Raw genomic sequence first — 20,489 nt, forward strand, 5'->3', positions numbered from 1 at the left:
CTCTCAGGTCACTACGGACCATGGATTTTTTTTTTTTTAATTAAATATATTACAGTATAAGTTCTATTTTTGACAAGCAGAGGATGAAGGTCATGGACATTAAGGGTAGAATTAGCATACATGAAAGAATAAAAATGGTGAAGTAGTTTATTTTGGGAATAGTGACTTAATGTGCTTGCAGCATATGGTATATATGGCTGGGTTGTGTTTTACACATTTGAACCTGTTAATGGAGGGCTTTGAAGACAACTGAAGCATTTGGAATTCTCACTGATGATCAGTTGTTGATCAGAGCTACTTAGGAAAACAGCAATGATTTGTTGATAGCTTGGAGCAAGAAAATCAGAAAGCCAATTCAGAATTCTCAGTAAAGAGAGTACGGAAAGGGAGAAAGAGGGAGTAGATTTGAGGGACATTATATAAAAGTATTAAATATAGTACTGGGAATTCGTGAAAGGAGAGAAGATTGACCATGAGCCTTCTGGTTTGGGCAACCAGAGTAGTGAGGGAAAATCAGATTTGGAAGTAGAAGTTAGATCATTTAATTTTGTATAAGTTTGTTATCTATTTGTTGAGGTTAATATCTCAGATGCTCACTATAGATTCAATTTAGGCCAGAAATGTCTCCTGAGAGTCCTCAAAAGGAGGACACTGAAGTACCGAACAGTGTTCTCAAGGAAATCTTAATAGGAAACACGGACAGGTTCCCAAAGCTATGTCATTTTTCAGTATGGGACAAGAGATTTTGTTAAGGTGTGATTTGGTAAAATCATTCATATTCGTGGGGGTCAATACCATCCAGAAATAGCCCCTTAATTGTTTGACCTAAATCCTTTAAAGTCATTCCCCATAAATATTCTTTAGTTTTTGATGCACACAGAGTGACACAGTCCAAGACTCATTCCTTAATGGGTAAATAGATTTCCAGTTCCTTCTTTGGAGATGGTTCCTCAATTCATGTATGGAAAGTGTTGCAAGTTCCAAAAGAAGAGCAGTATATCCTTCGGTTTGTCAACTTTATCAAACACTTAAGTATGTATTTGTTCACCACCATGTTAGGCAATGAGTGTATCATGACTCATTCCCTTAAGGGAATAGGGAGGTGAGATAAATACATATGAAAGAGAATAATCAAGAGTAACATGAGAATGAAGCACCAACATGAGCATCTTCCCAAACCACTGAGTCCAAAAAGGAAAGCTTTGCCAACAGTACTGGAAGTGTTGGAAGAGGTTCCAACATGGAACATTTCCTAGTTCTCACTTTAATTAAGTCTATTTTCCTATTCCTTTTATGGTGGTGCTTTTTGCGTCCTGTTTAAGGAATCTTTATAAATTTGAACTCAAAAGCAAAGAGTAAAATAATGGTTGCCAGGTGCTGGGAGGCGGGTTGGAAAAATGGGGAATTGTTGGTCAAAGGACACAAAGTTCAGTTATGCAGGATCTAGAGAGCTGATGTACAGCATCAGCTGCAGCTACTAATCCTGTTTTGTATACTTGGCATTTGCTAAGAAGTTCATCCTAAGTGTCCTCACTACACACAGGAAAATTGTAACTGAGATCGTAGATATTAGCTTGATTGTGCAATCATTTCACAATTTATATGTGTATCAAAACATCACGTTGTATGCCTTAACTATTTAAAATTTTTATTTATCCAATATACCTCAATAAAGCTGGGGGGAAAATCTTAGTTTACCTTAAGGTTAAGTTTTTTTTCTCTAGAAGTTTTATTGTTTTCACGTTTGGGTCTGTGTGTCAGGGGTCCAAGACCACGCCCAGGACCAGTAATTTTCTAGAACTCAAAGGACTCGCCATACAGTGGTACTCATGGCTGTGATCTATTATAGTAAAAGCATACAAAGCGAAATCAGCATGGGAAGGTGCTCGTGGAGTGATGTCTGGAGGAAACCAGGCCCAGAGTTTCAAGAGTTGCCTCCCAGTGGAGTCACGCGGGATGCACTTAATTCCTCCAGCAATGAATTGTGACAGTATATGTGAAGTGTCTACCAGGGAAACTCATTAGAGCCTCAGTACCCAGGGTTTTTACTGGGGCCACTCATGTAGGCACTTTGCTTAACACATACCAAAATCCCAGACTTCCAGAAGGAAGCAGGTGTTTAGCATAAACCACATTGTGCAAATAATTTAGGCACAGTGAGCCACTCTTATTATTTAGGGAAAGTTTTTTTTTAATGTTTATTTTTGAGAGAGAGAGAGCACAAGCAGGGGAGGGGCAGAGAAAGAGGGGAACAGAGCATCTGAAGTGGGCTCCATGTTGACAGCAGACCGCCTGAATTGGGGCTTGAACTCTCAAACCATGAGATCATGGCCTGAGCCCATGTCAGACACTTAACCGACCGAGCCCCTTAGGGAAAGTTTTATATCAACGTTGGGAAATGTTTACCCAGCAAGTCTGCAGACACCAGCCATGGGCCAACTTTGCCAAGCAGGCGTCTCTCAGGACAGCATTCCCGGCCTGCTACATGAGTTCTTCTGCGCAGGTTCGATTCTGAAGCAGGGTGATACCAACCTCCAGTACTGACCTCAGTCGTGTTCTCCAGGAGTCCTGGACTTAGCCAGCAAATCCTGTTAGCCATGGAGGTCTGTTTTAGAATGCTGGGTACCTCAAGTTTCTGTATGAACCTTTTTTATTTGGTTAAAGGTACTAATTCAGGCCTGGTACAACTCTCGTCAGTAAACCAAAGCTGACCTGATGCCTTCCTGTGCTGAGGCAGTACATGATAATATATTAAGATTTTTAATATTTATTTATTTATTTATTTATTTGAGAGAGAGAGAGAGAGGGCACACGCGAAGGTGGGGAGGAGGAGGGTAGAGAGAGAGGGAGAGAGAGAATCCCAAGAAGACTCTGAGCAGTCAGTGCAGAGCCTGACATGAGGCTCGATGCCACAAACCACGAGAGCAGATTGATACACTGCTGACTGAAATCCTTAGTTTATTGAGATTTCTTTTGCTTTATTTTCACTTTCTATCTTTCCTGCCCCGTTGGATTTTCTTAGTTTTTACCTAATGTCCTTTTTATGTTCCTTAGATCCCATCTAGGACACCACATTAATCATCATGTCTCCTTAGGCTCCTCTAGGCTGTGACAATTTCTTAGATTTTCTTGGTTTGTGGTGACCTTGGCAGTTTTGAAGGGTATTACTCAGGTATTTTATAAAATGTCTTTCAGTTTGAATTTGGTGTTTTCCTCATGTTTAGGCTGAAGTTATGGGCTTTTGGGTGGAAGACCACGGACATAGAGTGCCATTTTTATCATGTGATATCAAAGGTATGTACTATTAACATGAATTATGACTTTTTTTTTTCTTTTGCCTTTCCTTTGTGAATTATCACTGTTGATGTTAACCTTGATCTCTTGCCTGAGGTACTGTTTGTCAGGCTTCTTCACTGTAGGGTTACTCTCTCTCCAACACTTTCCACACTGTATTCTTTGGAAGGAAGTCCCTATTCCCAGCTTCCATTTAAAGAGTGAGGAATTGGGGCGCCTGAGTGGCTTGGTCGGTTAAGCGTCCGACTTCAGCTCAGGTCATGATCTCAACGGTCCGTGGGTTCGAGCCCCACGTCAGGCTCTGTGCCGACAGCTCAGAGCCTGGAGCCTGTTTCAGATTCTGTGTCTCCCTCTCTCTCTGCCCCTCCCCTGTTCATGCTCTCTCTCTGTCTCAAAAATAAAAATAAAAAAACGTTAAAAAAAAAAAAGAGTGAGGAATTATGCTCCACCCCTTTGAAGACTGACTGTCTACACAGAGTATTTGGAATTTTGCTGTTTATTTAGGTATTCAGTCAATCTACTTACATCAGTATGGACTCATGGTTAGTTGTTTCATATTTGGGGTTCTAATCCAGTATTTCTTTTGTTGTTCAAATTGTCCCAGCTTTGGCCATTGGGAGCTTTCAGTTGGCTCCTGTATTCCTTTGATATGGCCCTAACTATTTTGCGTATTTCTTGTCTTAATGCACTTTCTGACACTACAAGATACTCTAGGCTTGTATATTTCCTGCCCCAGCCCTAGAACCAGTCCTATGCCTGTTTGTTTTTTTTTAAATCATGTTGTCTGGTTTTGTTTGTTTGTTTCTTTTGAATTTTATAAGTTCCTTATAGAGATACTGGATATAAATCCTTTTTGGACAAATGTGCTATCAATTTGTTCTATTCTGTGGCTTGCCTTTCACTCTCTTAATGGTGGCTTTTGACGGAAACACAAGCCCCTATGTGCAGTTGGTTGTCCTCTGTGACAATAGATACCAAAATTTTCCCATCTTTACACTCCTTTATGAGGAACAGACCCTTTGAGTCCCTTACTTCACTCCCATTACCTTATGAAAATTCAAATCGTGATGGTATCCAGCCAGCCCTTGCTTTGATGCAGGCCAGACAGAGCTCCTCACCCACCGTGCAACTAGTCCTTGGTCACTTCAGGCTCCTCCTGGATGTTTGTCCCTTGTATTCGATTCCTGTCTTGTCCCGACTCTCTCCTCCATTCCTCAATCTACTCAGCTTCCAACCTAAGTGGCAGAAATCCAGCCACTTATCTTGACATTGACTTGGCAGACCTAATAACACAGCTTAATCCTGCCCTCTGGTGCTTTCAGACCCTGGCTGCTGCTTGGCCAGGTTCTGGTCCAGGGATCCCATCTGGCTTTAGCTACTTGGCCGGTACTCCCACCAGGTTTTCCCCCTGCTTCTTGGAATGGAGGGAACAGACGATGGGAACTGAAAGAAAAATTGATAGTGCTGATGATCAGAGAGAGTTCATTGAATCCCCTGGCTGGGTCCATCATTGTCTAATGACAATGACACAGAGAGAGAGAGAGGGTACAAATGAGTGAGGGGAAGAGACAGGGAGAGAGAGAGAATCCCACAAGGGGCAGAGAGAGGGAGAATGTGAGAGGGAGAGAGAGAGGGAAAGAGAGAGGGAGAGAAACAGGGCTCATCCAAAGCAGGGCACAAGCTCACCTGAAGTGGGGCTTGAGCTCACCCGATGTAAGACTCGAACTCACGAACCATGAGATCATGACCTGAGCTGAAGTCAGATGCTTAATTGACCGAGTCACCCAGGAGCCCAAGAGAATATCAGTCTTACCTTGAGGTGCTTTGCAATCTTCTTGGGGAGGTAAGATATCCAAAAGGAACAGAAATTAGAGAACATAAGGATATAAGTAATACATGATTAAGGGCTTATGTGTGTGATACGGGTGACAAGTTCCAGAGATTCAAGAAGTGAGAAGACAACAAGGGCTGGAGAAGTTGGGGAAGTGTGATGTCGTGGAACTTTATTTTTATTTATTTTATTTTATTTGTTTTTGATGTCGTGGAACTTTAGCAGGAGGAACAGTAGCAGGTGGCTGGTAAAGTGTGAGCAGAGATGGCATGGCAAGACTGGGAAGAGCTGATGGCCTTGGGTTGGTTGGGGGGAGGGCAGGAATCTGGGCAAGGGGATCAGAAAGGTCAGTGCAGAGCAGAGCCAGGAAGTTCTTGAAAGTCAGGCAGAGGTGTTTGGGACTTCATTCCGATGGGCAATAGGGAAACTTGGTAGCTTTGTGAGGAGAGGAGAGACGCGAAGAAACCAGTGTTTTAATTTTTTTTAATGTTTATTTATTTTTGAGAGAGAGATAGACAGAGTGGGAGCAGGGGAGGGACAGAGAGAGAAGGAGACACAGAATCCAAAGCAGGCTCCAGGCTCTGAGTTGTCAGCACAGAGCCCGATGTGGGGCTCAAACGCAAAAACCGTGAGATCATGACCTGAGCCGAAGTCAGATGCCTAACCAACTGAGCCACTCAGGCGCCCCTGTTTTTTGTCTTTTAAAAGCTTATTTATTTTTGAGAGAGAGCCACCCAGTTGCCCCAAGATATAAGTGCATTTTAAATTTTGGTAACATGATCAAATTCTCTTCACAAGGATTTTCAAGTTTTACATGCAAGAGTCTATTTGGCCACTAGTGTGTACTATCAAACTTTTTGTTAGGAAAAATGCATTTAATGACTTTAGAAAGTACTTCTGAAATGTTAAGTTAAAAAGCAAGATTCAAAATTTTATGTATAACAAATGTGTATTATTGGAAGAGATTATGCCAAAATATTAACAGCAGCTATCTTAAAAGTAATGATCAGGGGCGCCTGGGTGGCTCAGTCGGTTGAGCATCCGACTTCAGCTCAGGTCATGATCTCACAGCTCGTGAGTTCGAGCCCCGCGTCGGGCTCTGTGCTGACAGCCCAGAGCCTGGAGCCTGTTTCAGATTCTGTGTCTCCCTCTTCTCTCTGTCCCAACCCACTCGCATTCTGTCTCTGTCTCTCTCAAAAATAAATAAACATTAAAAAAAATTAAAAAAAAAAGTAATGATCATTTATTTTTTAAGTGTTGATCATTTCATTTCAAAATTGCTATAGCAATATTATTTAACTTTGTCAGTAAAATCTCTCCAATTGGTTGTAGACCCTTAGATATAGTACACATTTTACTTGTCTTTTTACTCACAACACCTTGTCCAGGAGATGACTTTAATACGTTTGAGGAATGAATGAGTAATACAGTAAATCCTTGGTTTGCAAGCATAATTCATTCCAGAAACATGCTTGTATTCCAAAGCACTTGTAAATTTCCCAGTAAGAAATTTTCCATTAAGAAATAATGGAAACGCAGATGATTTTGTGATAAATACAAAATGATAAATATAAAATATAAAGACAAATAAACTAACCTGCATTTACCTTTGAAAATCTTCATGGCTGGTGTGAGGGAGACAAGGGAGAGGAGGGTTACTGTGTAGGATAACTTTCACTATCACTAACAGAATTACTACTACCTATTGGCTCCATGGAATCTTCTGCATGGGGGCCATTGTATACACTTGCACGGATGTTGACTACAGCACAGTATTAATAAATTCTTGTCTTATATTATATTTAATGTAATTGGCAATAAGGCAGCAGAGGAAAGGGTCTGTATCTGCAGGCAGCCTAAACCTAGAATGAAGCAAAGCATTCCTAAGCTTATTCTTGTATGGAAAACCAAAGGACCGTTCATAGGTGCTTTGAAGTGATAAAAAATACATTAGTGTCAATTGTGGGCACTTTCCAACATTCTGAAAAATCACTGATTTCTGCCACACACCGCGGGCTGAGACTGAGCATCTGAGCATGGGAGACTATCACCCGCAATCCCGTAGAGAGAGAGAGAGAGAGAGAGAGAGAGAGAGTTATAATAATGTGGTTTGGCATCACATACTACTCGTATTGAAGACATCACTCATTTATCAAGTTAAAATTTATTAGAAATGTTTGCTCCTCTTGTGCAACACTAGCAGAACAAGTTACTGGCAACCCACGGTTTTACTGTATTTTCCGTCAGTGTGAAGCATTTGCAATTTTCAATCCTGCCACCAGGTGGTAGAAGAGAGTTAAAATTCAGGGATCTTTGGAATCTAGGTGGTGAAACTCAAGCATTATGCACCATGACAGTTTGGAAGACTTTCTAAGACTTAAAAAGTACATGCATTAAAAGTTAAAACTTACACAAGTAGAATTATGTCCAAAATATCTGCCCTGGGGCGCCTGAGTGGCTCGGTCAGTTGAGCAACCAACTTAATTTCAGGTCAGGTCATGATCTCACAGTGGTGGGATAGAGCCCTGCGTGGGGCTTGGTACTGAGTGTAGAGCCTACTTTAGATTCTCTCTCTCCCTCTGTCCCTCTCCCCTGCTTGTGCACATTCTCTCTCTCTCTCTCAAAGTAAATAAATAAACACATAATAAAGTATCTGCTCCAAAATATTAAAAACTTCCAGGAAGCATCTTGGTGCTATCTTTCTTCAGCCTCTTTCATCTCCCCAGTTGGTGCTATTTTTTACCTCTCCTGCAGTTTAGCCTTCCTCCTGGTGTCCACCGAGGCCTCTTCTGTCTCCTGATGGTGTTGCCAGACTCCCCTTCCTTCTAACCTCACTGCTTTTCAAAGAGATGAACAACTGGATGGATGGATGCATGGCCTTGCAGTGACCCAGAGCTGGAGGCAATCTTTTCATCTTTCTATTGTAGGTAACTCTGCTGGTGGAATTTCATTACAGTGGAACCCGGGTGGTATTACCATGCAGAACCTTTTAGCCGTCTTTCAAATCCTCCCAGAATTGCCCTTTCACTGTGTCTGGACAGAGGTAGAAACTGCTCGAGAGGCAAATGCTTGCCTTTCCAGGCCTGTGGTTATAGGTGGTCATCAGCACTTGGTCTTGGTATCCTTGACCTTCATCTTCCCCTCCTTGAGCACCTACTCTTTGCCCAGGGTGGATTTGCTCCAGGAGTGACATCTCTCTTTGACCTTGGCCCTGTTTAGAAGTGTAGAACTCAACCCAGTTCTTCACCTGTTTAATACCCTGGGATCTTGGGCAAGACTTTCAAGCCTCTCTGTCTGCCACAATTTTGGCTCAAGGCCTGTAGCATCATGCAAAGCATCACGCTTTGTTCCAAAGCGCCATATTACTACCAAGGAGAGATAGGTCTGACTTGTCCTGGGGTTATGGGGTGTCCTTAGGGAGGGAGAGTGCATGGAGAGGAAGGAGGCTCTGGGCTGCTGCTGGAGTGGGCTTACTGGAAAAGGGTCTTGGGTCTTGAGAATGAGGAGGAGGTCGGAGAGGAGCTAAGCTCTTGGAGGCATTGAAAGGGCCCCGCTAAGGGACAAAGAATCAAGGGCTAACAGTATCAATGACCTTTCTTGACTTTTAAACTAAAACCTGTCCAGGGGCTGATCTGTAGCGGGTGCATCTGGAATGTACTCAGGACTTCCTGAAGCGTTTGCACCTCACGTGACCGCTAGCATTGTCAGTCCTCGAGACCACACTCCGATCAGGTCCCCAAGACCTCTATCCAGCATCCTGCCGGGCCAAGATTTCTCCGGGAGGAATTCTATTGGGGGAGGAGGGAGCACGTCGGCGGGAAGGGAGCCGAATTCGGCAAGGCGGCCGGACCAGTTCCTTGCAATCCTTGAAGGCTTCCTGCATGAGGGGACAATTCCCGGCTCCCAGATTGCCGGCTGCGGGACGCGGCGGGGCTCTACCCGGGTGCGCGCGTGGGCGCTGAACACTAGTGACCGCGAGGCGGAGGAGGTGGCGGCGGCGGCGGCGGCGGCGGAGGCGGAGGAGGAGGAGGAGGAGGAGTGTGTCCTGGGCGGGTGCGGTCGGGCGTGGTTTAGGACCCGGGGCGGCCCCCACCCGCGGCCCGGAGACTCTCCAGCTGGGCCGCCCCACCTCAGGCTGCCACCCTCCGGTCTTCCCGCGCCTGCCCGTCGCCCCGCTCCGCTCGGCCCCCTGCGACGCGCGCTGGCCATGACGGGCGCACTGTTCAAGGCGAACTTCTGGGTAAGTCGGCGCCGCCTGGGGACCTGTCCCGCTGCCGTGTCCCCTCTCTGCCCGGCCCCCAGCCCGCCGGCGCCCTCGAGTCCCCCGGGTGGAGTCCTCCACGCCCCTGCCGCCCGGGCCCCAGCGGCGCGGGGCCCCCAGTCTCACAGCCGAGGATCCGGAGACCCCGGCGAGGAGCGGCGCAGCCGGGGAGAGCGGCCGGTGCCCTCGAGGCTGTGCCAGGCCTGGGTCTGGGGCGGACCTGGGTGAGCTTTGCGAGCGGACCGCTGCAGGCCCCCCCCCCCCCCCGGGATCGTCTCCAGGTTCGTCCGGGCCCAGTCGGCGCCCGCCCTTCCCCGCAGAGGCTTTGCCCTGTTCCCGGAGCCCCCTCCCCGGAGCCCCCTCCCCAGGTCTTTGCCCAGAGCTGCTGGCGGCGTCCAAGGGCTGCCTGTCCCCCTTCCTCCGTCTGGTCCTCTTCCCTCAGTCCTGTCACTCCTCAGGGGCCCCTCAAGGGCCTGCAAGCCCTCTTTCAGAGGAACTGCCCTCATCCTTTTAGGCCAGCACACCTCCCGACTCCTTACTTCGGACCCTGCGTGCCTCCATTGCTACCCCCCCCCCTTCCTGAAGTTTTTGAAGTTCCCCTGCGGCACTGCCCCCCTGCAGGTCCCATAGCAGGTATTGTCACTGTGGGGGAAAAAAAGTAGGGCAGAGAGACTGCCTTCCCCCACCTCACAGTGTGACACCAGTTGTCATATCTCAGCCCAAATGTCACCTCCTCAGGGAGGCCTTTCCTGATTGTGCCCAACAGGCCCTATCACTAGTTCACATGTCACCATTCTGTTCCTTCGTAGCATTTGTCAGCCTGTGGTTTTGAACTGGGGAGACTGCAAGCGCATTGAGCCTCTTGGGGCAGCTACTGTGCAGTTTTCAGGGCCCGTGCCCCTTACACAGCTGATGTGGGGTGGGTGCTCAGCAAATAGTTGATGACTGAGTAAGTGCATCTGTATCGCCCAAGGGGCCTGAGACTGGGTGAGAGCCGCAGCCTCTGTCCTCACAGGGCTCCACGCCACCACCCCACCGATAAATACTTGCCGGAGTGGTTAGGGCCAGGGGCAGAAATGAGGTCTGGGTTGGGTAAACGTCAGCGGGGAAAGAACCCTCTGTTTATACCTTCCCCCCTCCTCTGGCCTTATACTTTTGGAAGGTATCTGAGATCCTGAGAGATAGTTTGCAAAGGTATCTTTTACCTCTAATTTTCTGTATACTTTGTATCAAATAATAGAAACAATAATAGCTGACATTACTGTGCACCGTCTGTGACCAACACCTGTTCTAAATGCTTTACACACACTACTCATTTCAGCCTCACAACTACCCTGTGAGGTAGCTTGCTTACTATCTCATTTTACAGATGAGAAAACCGAGTGTCAGATTGTTAACCAACAATCCCAAGCTGCTAGAGCTGTTAAATAGTGGAGTAGGCCTCTGCACGGACCAAATGCTCTGTGAGTGCCTCAGTGAGGCTGGGGCCCAGCAAGATTGTCCCAGCACTGCTGTCTGCATGGATCCTTTGGTACTCCCAAAAGTAGATGGTGGGTCATCATTTGACCCTCTGTGTGAGTATCTTTCTCCCCCTGCTCCAATCATGAGCTTCTGGAGGGTAGGTACTGGGTGTCACCATCAGCTGAGCCTTCAGCATTGAATGCTGCCTTACCTGTGAATGCTCAGGAATCAGGCAGACAGGATTGTTGGGTAGGTCTGGGGGCAAAGGAGCAGAAAGGAACCTGCTGGAGGCTTCGTGTGATGCCTCTACCCACTCAGGGCATAGAGGAGGCAAGGCTGTGGTTAGCACAGAGGGGAATAACTTTCATGTTTCAAGGACGAGAAGGTTGTGATCAGATACAGTAGAAAACTTTGGAAGCACAAGTGGGTATCAGTGACTGAATTTAATAAATATTTATGAAATACTTTTCCTGTATAAGGATTTCTAACTGAGGTGGCATTTGCAGAGTAAGGCCACCACCTTGGTTGGAAGGTATATTCCCATGAGGAATCAAGGTACGGAGAGCAGGCTTTGGCTTCAAGTTTGTGGAGGAGGAAGGGGCAGAGGTAAGAAGAGTCCAGCAGGGGCCACGGAAACAGGGCCAGGGGGTCTAGGGTGGAGACCATACGGAGGAGAAAGGAGGAGATGAGGGAGGAGTAGCAGGGGGAAGAAGAGGTCAAAGCCACAGGGCAAGGCAACCATTGAAGGTGAGCAGTAGGGGAAAGGGTAGGAGGGCTCAGAGGAGGCTCCATGTAATACGAACAGGAGAATGAGATGCGGGCTCAGAGATAAGGAAGTCAGGAGGAGAAACTGGTTTGTGGGGAGAGAGGGAGGAGGAGGAGGAAGAGGCAGAGCCAATATTAACAATATTTAACCACAGGGGTGGCAATGGTGAGGACCAAGGCCAGCAGCATCCTGAAGTCCCCAACCCAGCCCTTGCCCCCACCCACCCCCCAGCACCATGCCAGGACTGGTGGGTATGGGGACGTGTTGGGAGGGGGAGGGTCCTGGAAAGGGGACAGATGTGTGAGGCAGCAGGGTTTGGAGCTATTTTGTTTCAGTAACCAGTGCAAACACGGCAGTGAGTGTTCTCTGGTGTCTGGTGGTCAACGTGCTGACAATGGGCACCTGCAGGGTGCTATGGTAGTAGACCGTTGGTTGGCATTCTGGGTTCGAGGAGCTGGTCTGGAGGAGATGGCCCTGGAGCCTTGTGAGCTGTCCAGGTGAGAGAATACAGAGAACAGCATGAAGTACAGAAAGGCATTGGTTACCAGTGGAGGCTCTGAGGTGGACTGGCCGGGTTTGAATATCCGTTGCGCCCCTTACCAGCCGTGTGCGACTTTAGGTGGCAGGTTACTTTAACCTCCCTCCTCCCGCCCCACCACCAAGCCTCAGTTTTCCTTCCTCAGTCCCATAAAAATGAGATATTAGTAGTGTCTACCCCATTAGAGTTTAGTACCGAGATTAGCACAGTGCCTGGTGAGTACCTGTGATTGTCAGCTGTTACTACTATCAGCACAGAGGTGACAATTGGTAAGTTGTCAGTCACTCGAGGAGAACAGTTGACAGTTGACAGGAGACAGTTGACAGTCACTCGAGGAGAAAGAATGAAAAGACAGGAAGTTCCCAAGGAAGCACTCTTGAAGAATACCTTTGTTTAGGCAGGAGAGGAGAAAGGACAGGGAAATAAAGACAGGGATGTAGGGACACAACCAGGAAAGGGCTGTCACACGCCCAAGAGAGAAATGTTCCATAGAAGTGGAAAGGCCTGTGGTCAAATTAAGTAGGTGTTCCAGAAAAGGTATGAGTCAGTACATACTTTGTATGTAATCTTCCTCAAATGACCCATGGAAATACTTTCCATGGATCTGTTTGAAAAAGAGTACTCAGTGTTCTTTACTAATTTTTCAAAACATTTTTTTAAGTTAATTTATTTGGAGAAAGAGGGAATGTGAGCAGGAAGGAGCAGAGAGAGGGAGAGACAGCAGTCAGAGCTTAACCGGCTGAGCCACCCAGGCGCCCCTACTCGGTGCTTTTTAAAAATGGGACGGTCCCAAGGGGCCCTGGGTGGCTCAGTCGGTTGAGTGCCAACTTAGGCTCAGGTCATAATCTCACGGTTAGCGAGTTTGAGCCCCACATCAGGTTTGCTGCTGTCAGCACAGAGCCTGCTTCTGATCCTCTGTCCCCCTCTCTCTGCTGCCTCTCCCTCACTTGCATATGCTCTCTCTCTCAAAAATAAATAAAACACTAAAAAAAATAAATAAGGTCCCCAACTGAGTTTTCCCGATGTGAAGCACCCAGGGGTGTTGTTTCTTTCCCACTCTTCCCTGTGTGTGCCTGGTCTGTGGCTGTGTGGTTAAGCAGTGCTGTGTAATTTATCACGTTAATGTAAATACTACCTTGTCAGAATAAGAGTGACCATGGATGTGGATCCCAGAACTCCAGGAAAGCAGCTAGGACACAGTAGAGGAAAAATCCCAGTCTTTGACACGATCACACAGTGTCTTCCAGATGTGGACAGGCACATGTGATATAGAACCTGTTCCAGCAGAAGTAGAAGTCCTCCCACCCTAGGAGATTCTCATGCTCCTCACTTGGGTGTGAGGCCCAACCTACCTCTGTACATTGTCTAGATCCTTATTTTGACCAGGGCTTTCTGCTTCTCAAAGCTCTTGGTCTAGACCAGCTTCCTAGTCTCTGTCCCAGCCCTCCTCTGTGACCTCCTGCACCCGCAGTAGGTGGGGGCTCACTGTTCTGCCTGCAGAGTGACCAGGGGAAGTCTTGGGGCTGTTTGAATTTGCTCATTGTCTTACTGTGGACCCAGGGCTGTCCCTCTGCTCCAGATCTTCGGTCAGTGTGGAATCTTGTCATTCTGGGTTCTTACTGGAACGTGGGCAGGTGCCATATTGGGCTTTGCTCAGTGACTTTTCTCTGTACGGTGACCTACATCACTATGGGAAGCTGTTTTCTTTTCTTTTTTTTTTAATTAAAACTATTTTTTTCAAGGTTTATTTAATTTTGAGAGATAGAGAGAGACAGAGTGTGAGCAGGGGAGGGGTAGAGAGAGAGGGAGACACAGAATCCAAAGCAGGCTCCAAGCTCTGAGCTGTCAGCACAGAGCCTGATGCGGGGCTTGAACTCACGGACTGCTAGATCATGACCTGAACTAAAGTTGGGCTCTTAACCGACTGAGTCACCCAGGCACCCCAATGTTTATTTATTTTTGAGAGATAGAGACAGAGCATGAGCAGAGGAGGGGCAGAGAGAGAGGGAGACACAGAATCTGAAGCAGGCTCCAGGCTCTGAGCTGTCAGCACAGAGCCTGATGCGGGGCTTGGACTCACAGACCATGAGATCATGACCTGAGCCAAAGCCGGATGCCCAACCGACTGAGCCACCCAGGCACCCCCTTTTTTTTTTCTTAAATAAGCAGAAAAACCAGGTTATCACATAGACCCTTCATGCGGACTCCATGTGCTAGTTTCTACAATGTTCAGGGTGCTGCTTTACGGCTTTAATACTCTCTCTTGGGAACCTGTCCCTAGAAACATACCACAGGGCTATTTTGTATTGTTTTGCCTAGTGGCAAAAGGCAAGGTAAAGTTATTGACAATTACCCTTGTCGAATTCATTCTTCTTAGAGCAGCCAGTGGGATCTATCTTTAAAATAATTATCAAAATCCTTTTTTCTTGTTTTATCTTCTTAAAAAAATTAAAAAAAATTTTTTAATGTTTATTTATTTTTGACACACCCAGAGAGAGAGAGAGAGAGAGAGAGAGAGAGAGAGCGCGCGAGCATGAGCGGGGGAGGGGCAGAGAGAGGGGGAGGCACAGAATCCGAAGCAGGCTCCAGGCTCTGAGCTGTCAGCACAGAGCCCAATGTGGGGCTCGAACTCACAGACTGCGAGATCATGACCTGAGCTGAAGTCGGATGCTCAACCAACTGAGCCACCCAGGTGCCCCTATCTTCTTAAAAATTTAATGAGAGACATGGAACCTCTCTTTAAGGAAAATAAAAAATTACAGCTTTTCTCAACATCATTGTGCAGAAACTTGTTACCACTTTACAAAATAATGTATTTATACAGCTTTTTCTTGACAGAGCAGCTTTAAAATTATCTATTGACTTACCGCTCTAATCAAGGATTTAGCCTTCTTATGTCATCACCTCTATTTCCCTGTAAAATTATAACACTAATTTTAACTTTTTATTTAGAAACAAATTTTTAAGTGTATTTATTTTGAGAGGGGGAGAGGGGCACAGAGAGAAGGAAAGAGAGAATCCCACCCAGGCGCCCCTGGAAACAATTTTAAAGTTACAGAAATCTCGAGAGTATGAAGAATTCACATATACTCTTCACTCAGATTCTCCAGTCTTTTTAATTTTTTTGTTTTTTTAAAATGTATTTATTTTTGACAGAGAGAACGCATGTGTGAGCAAGAGAGGGGAAGAGGAAGAGAGAAAGAGAGAGAGAGAGAGAGAGAGAGAGAGAGAGAGAGAGGTGGGGGTGGGGGGAGAGAATCCCAAGCAGGCTTCATGCTCAGTGCAGAGCCCAAAGCAGGACTCAGTCCCACGACCCTGGGATCATGACCTGAGCCCAAATCAAAAGTCAGATGCTCAACTGACTAGCCACCCAGGCACTCCAGATTCTCCAGTTTTAAACCCCATCTGCTTTGTCTCTCTTTCTTTCTCTTAATAGATATATATTTTTTCTCCTGAACCACTGAAAATAAATATCACTGTTTTGAAATCAATAATCACTATTTAGGTTGTCAGCATAAAAAGATTGTTTACTTAAAAATAAATTGTATACTATGATTACATCTCCATTCATGCTTTTCCTGGACTTTTTGTTTTGTTTTGTTTTTTGTTTGCATTTTTCAACTTTATCAGAGACTTTTTTTTTAATGCTCAAGCATATCAGGGGTTTTGTTTGTTTTATTTTTTATTAAAAATTTTTTTTTCCACAAATAAGCAAGTTTTTTCACAGATCAGACTTACATAGTGAATGCAGAGTTCAGAGGTTGGTCTATCAGATACCCATTATGCAAAGGCCTAAAAATATAACACATGTATAGATAAGTACATATAGTTAAAATGTATTCTAAAGTGGGTCTCCTGGGTGGCTCAGTCAGTTAGGCATCCAACTCTTGATTTCGGATCAGGTCATGAGCTCACAGTTGGTAAGTAGGTTTGAGTCCCGCATTGTGCTCTACTCTGACAGTGAAGAGCCTGCTTGGGATTCTTTGTCTCCTTCTCTTTCTGCCCCTCCCCATCCAAGAATAAATAAATAAACATTAAAAAATGTATTCTAAAGGAAAAAAGATTTGGTGTATTCAAAACTTGGTATAAATGTGTATGATGCGTGCTAATTTATGGATTTTTTCTGGTGAAATATCTATAGATTTTATCAGCTAGTCAAAGCAAAATAATGATTATATCTAAAATCTAGAATAACCACTATCTGTATGACTACTTGATAATTTTGTACTTAATTTTTGATTTATCATTTACTACTTCCTAAATGTAATCAGAATGTCCAGTTTTTATTTTATAGTTTATTATTTTATTTTTACTTTAGGGAGAGAGAAAGAGTGTGAGTGGGGGAGAGGAAGAGAGAGAGAATCTTAAGCAGGTTCCATGCTCAGTGTGGAGCCCAATGCCGGGGTCTATCATGGGATCATGACCTGAGCTGAAATCAAGAGTTGGACGCTCAGCTGACTGAGCCACCCAGGTGGCCCCAGAATGTTAAGCTTTATACATATTTTATTACAGAATAAATATCATCTACATTTCAGTATTAATGAAAACCTCATCCTGAGTAGAAGTGGCTGACATTGTTTTTTCTTTACCTGCGCTACAAATCTCCTATTTTAACAAAAAGGAGATTTCAATAAGAGGAGTTGTTGGTTAGCTTTATAGTTGCATTTTTTTTTTTAATTTTTTTTTCAACGTTTTTTATTTATTTTTGGGACAGAGAGAGACAGAGCATGAACGGGGGAGGGGCAGAGAGAGAGGGAGACACAGAATCGGAAACAGGCCCCAGGCTCCGAGCCATCAGCCCAGAGCCTGACGCGGGGCTCAAACTCACGGACCGCGAGATCGTGACCTGGCTGAAGTCGGACGCTTAACCGACTGCGCCACCCAGGCGCCCCTATAGTTGCATTTTTTTTAATGTTAATTTGTTTTGGAGAGAGAGAGAGAGCAAGGGAAGGCAGAGAGAGAGGGAGACACAAAATCGGAAGTAGGCTCCAGGCTCTGAGCTGACAGCACAGCGCCTGACATGAGACTCAAACTCACAAACTCTGAGATCATGACCTGAGCCAAAGTCGGACGCTTAACCTACTAAGCCACCCAGGCTTAGTTGTAATTTTTTAAAATTTGAAACTATTAAAGGGGCACCTGGGTGGCTCAATTGGTTAAGTGTCTGACTCTTGACCTTAGCTCAGGTCTTGATCTCAGGGTCATGAGTTCAAGCCTTATGTTGGGTTCCATGCTAGGCAGGGAGCCTACTTTATCAATCAATCAATCAATCAATCAATAAAACCATTAAAAATTTCTAATTAAATAAACAAGGATGCTTTAAGTTAATTAAGTACTTACTTAATTTTAAATGTTTATTTATTTTGGGAGGGGTGGAGGGGCAGAAAGAGGGAGAGAGAGAATCCTAAGCAGGCTCCATACTCAGCATGGAGTCCATGCTGGGCTGTATCTCATGACCATGAGATCATGACCTGAGCAGATATTAAAAGTCGGGTGCTTAACTGACTGTGCCACCCAAGCACCCCTAAAATCATATATTGTGAAAATCCATGAAGATGGCAGAACCATACAGCTCACTCTAGAAAAGTCAGGCAATATAATACATGGTATTTTCAATACCAGTGTCCAATAGCTGCTGTGAGTCTTACAGCCTCTCAAAACAAGGGCTTCGTCACCTGTCTCAGAGTCGTGGGGTTCCTATTTCCCAAATAACACATGTGTGAGCTAAGTAGGAAAATCAGACTTCTCAAAGATATAGTAGACTGGTGGCTTATTTGTTTAACCTACTTTCTGAAATCGGCTGTTTGCATTTTGGGCTGAAGGTTAGCCAAGGGTCAATAGGAGATTTTGACATATCTAATAGATGTTTGTTCTTCATGAGAATAGAAAAGCTTTTCTCCAGTGGACCCTAATGCCCCTGTCTTAAATTCTTTGTACTATTTGTATGTTCAGGGAGGCTCAGAGCAGCACAGGGCAATCTTAAGCCCCAGTGCACAATCCATAACATTCATTATTCTCTGTCTTTGGAAACTATTATATAACCTTAAAAGTCACTGTTCAAATATGGCTGTTTCATTAGCATTGACCAGGTCACACTGGATTGCATTTGTGGATTAGAAACCGGCTTCTTCTTCTTTTTTTTTTTTAAGTTTATTTGTTTGTTTTGAGAGAAAAAGAGAGAGAGAAAATCCCAAGCAGGCTCCGCGCCCCTAGTGTGGAGCCCCGTGTGGGGCTTGAACTCATGAACTGTGAGATCATGACCTGAGTTGAAATCAAGAGTTAGTCGCTCAACTGACTGAGCCACCCAGGCACCCCGAAGACTTCTTTTTTAAACAGAAATGATCACAGGTAACTATTTTTGAAAGTTGAACAGAAGAGTATTCTTAGATATTAAATACCCACTATTCTTAAAAAAAAAACAATGCTGTGATGATCTTAAATATTTTTTTCACAGATGACTATTCATTTTTTACACATATTATTGTTTATGGCCGTGGATTACAGTTTCAAGTACTTTTATAAACCTCCAAGAATGACACTAAAATTCCCACCTGCCTCAATGACACAACCATTTTCACAACTATATTTTAGCAGAGAAAGAGAAAAAAAATAAGGAACAAGAAAAGTTGTAAGGGCAGCGGAAAGCTGACTCCTGCCTCACACCCACAAAATTCACACTTTGAACCACAGCCACACAAAACTACTTGCTATACCCCAAGGTGGGTGGGGCAGTGTTCCCTTGGCCCTGTCCCCAGGCTTTTGCATTGACTTCTGCTCCTGCTTCTAGGTCTTGGTTAAGAGAGTTTCTGAAAGCCCGTTGTATTTCTTTTCTTTCTTTTAATTTTATTTATTTAAATAATCTCTAAACCCAACGTGGGGCTTGAACTCATGACCCAAAGATCAAGAGTCAGGTGCTCTTCCAACTGAGGCAGCCAGGCGCTCCAGCCTACTGCATATTTCTAACAGTACTTATCACTCAGTATTTAGTCACCACTTTCTTTGCCTGTCTTCTTTACAAGGCTATTGTCGCCTTTTGTCTCATTTACCTCTATGTCCTTAGAGCTTGACACAGTTCTGAGAACAGAGTATATGCTCAATAAATGTTTAACATGTGAAGAAGAAGTGAACACGGAAATCTAACCTACTTGATTAAAAAAAAAAAAGAGGCATCCACTGCTCTTCGCCCCTACACACACTTATATATATGTAATATTCAGGGCCATGCAACTGAATTCCATATTTAACTAGTTCCCTTTTCATTTTTTTAGTCTGATAGTATGTATATTTTTTATTGTGGCAAAATACCTATCACTTAAAATTTACCATCTTAATCATCTTAGTGAACATCTTAGTTCAGTGGTGTTAAATATGTTCATCGTGTTGTGCAATCATCACCGCCATCCATCTCCAGAACTCTTTTCGCTCTGTGGAACTGAAAGCCTATATTCATCAAACAATAACTCCCCATTCTCTCTTACCCCAGCCCCTGGCAACTATCACATTTCTGTCTCTATGATTTTGACTGTTCTAAGTGCCTCATATAAATGGAATCATACAGGATTCGTCTTTTTATGACTGGCTTATTTCGCTTAGCATAATGTCCTCAAAGTTTCTCCATGTTGTGACCTGTGTCAGAATTTCCTAACTATATTATATTATTATATTATATTATATTATATTATATTATATTATATTATATTATCTTAATCTCCTAACATAGTAATACATATTAACTTACATTCCATTGCGTGTGTATAGCACATGTTGCTTATCTGTTCACCTGTAGATGGACACTTGGGTCGCTTCCACATTTCAGCTATTGTGAATAATGCTGCTATGAACACGGGTGTACGAATATGTCTTCAGGACCCTGCTTTCAGTTCTTTTGGGTATGTGCTCAGAGGTTTAGTTGCTAGATCATATGGTAACTCTATTTTTAATTTTTTGAAGAACTGCCATATGTTTGCAACAGCAGCTGCACCATTTTACATTCCCACCGGCAGTGTGGAAGGGTTCCGGTTTTCCCACGTCATCATCAACACTTCGTTGTTTTCTGTTTTTTTTGATAGTAGCCATCCTAAAGGTATGAGGCGATACTGTAGTTTCATTTTGCAATTTCCTAATGGTTAGTGACGTGGAGCATCTTTTCATGGGCTTGTTGGCCATTCGTATATCTTTGGAGAAATGTCTATTTAAGTCCTTTGCCCACTTTTGAATCAGGTTGTTTGGTTATCTTTTGTTGTTGTTATCTGTATATTTTCTGGATATTAACCTTTTTATTTTTATCAGATATGTAAGTTGCAAATATTTTCTCCCATTCTGCGGGTTGCCTTTTAAC

At 44.5% G+C, this 20,489-nt stretch overlaps 1 protein-coding gene across 2 annotated transcripts in view; it reads left to right on the top strand.

The window, feature by feature from the left end:
- The first annotated feature begins 3,184 nt into the window (after positions 1 to 3,184).
- PSTPIP2 (proline-serine-threonine phosphatase interacting protein 2) overlaps positions 3,185 to 20,489 on the top strand; it is an 83,747-nt gene continuing 66,442 nt past the window's right edge. Inside the window, exon 1 of one of the 2 annotated variants that reach the window (XM_049620158.1) lies at positions 3,185 to 3,294. In XM_049620158.1, the coding sequence (XP_049476115.1) occupies positions 3,217 to 3,294 (78 nt within the window). In that variant the 5' untranslated portion in view covers positions 3,185 to 3,216. Of the gene's footprint in view, positions 3,295 to 9,224; positions 9,366 to 20,489 lie in introns of those variants that run through there. The other variant, XM_049620159.1, reaches the window with a different exon arrangement.

The sequence above is a fragment of the Panthera uncia genome, assembly GCF_023721935.1.
Source record: "Panthera uncia isolate 11264 chromosome D3 unlocalized genomic scaffold, Puncia_PCG_1.0 HiC_scaffold_8, whole genome shotgun sequence".
NCBI classification, from domain to species: domain Eukaryota; kingdom Metazoa; phylum Chordata; class Mammalia; order Carnivora; family Felidae; genus Panthera; species Panthera uncia.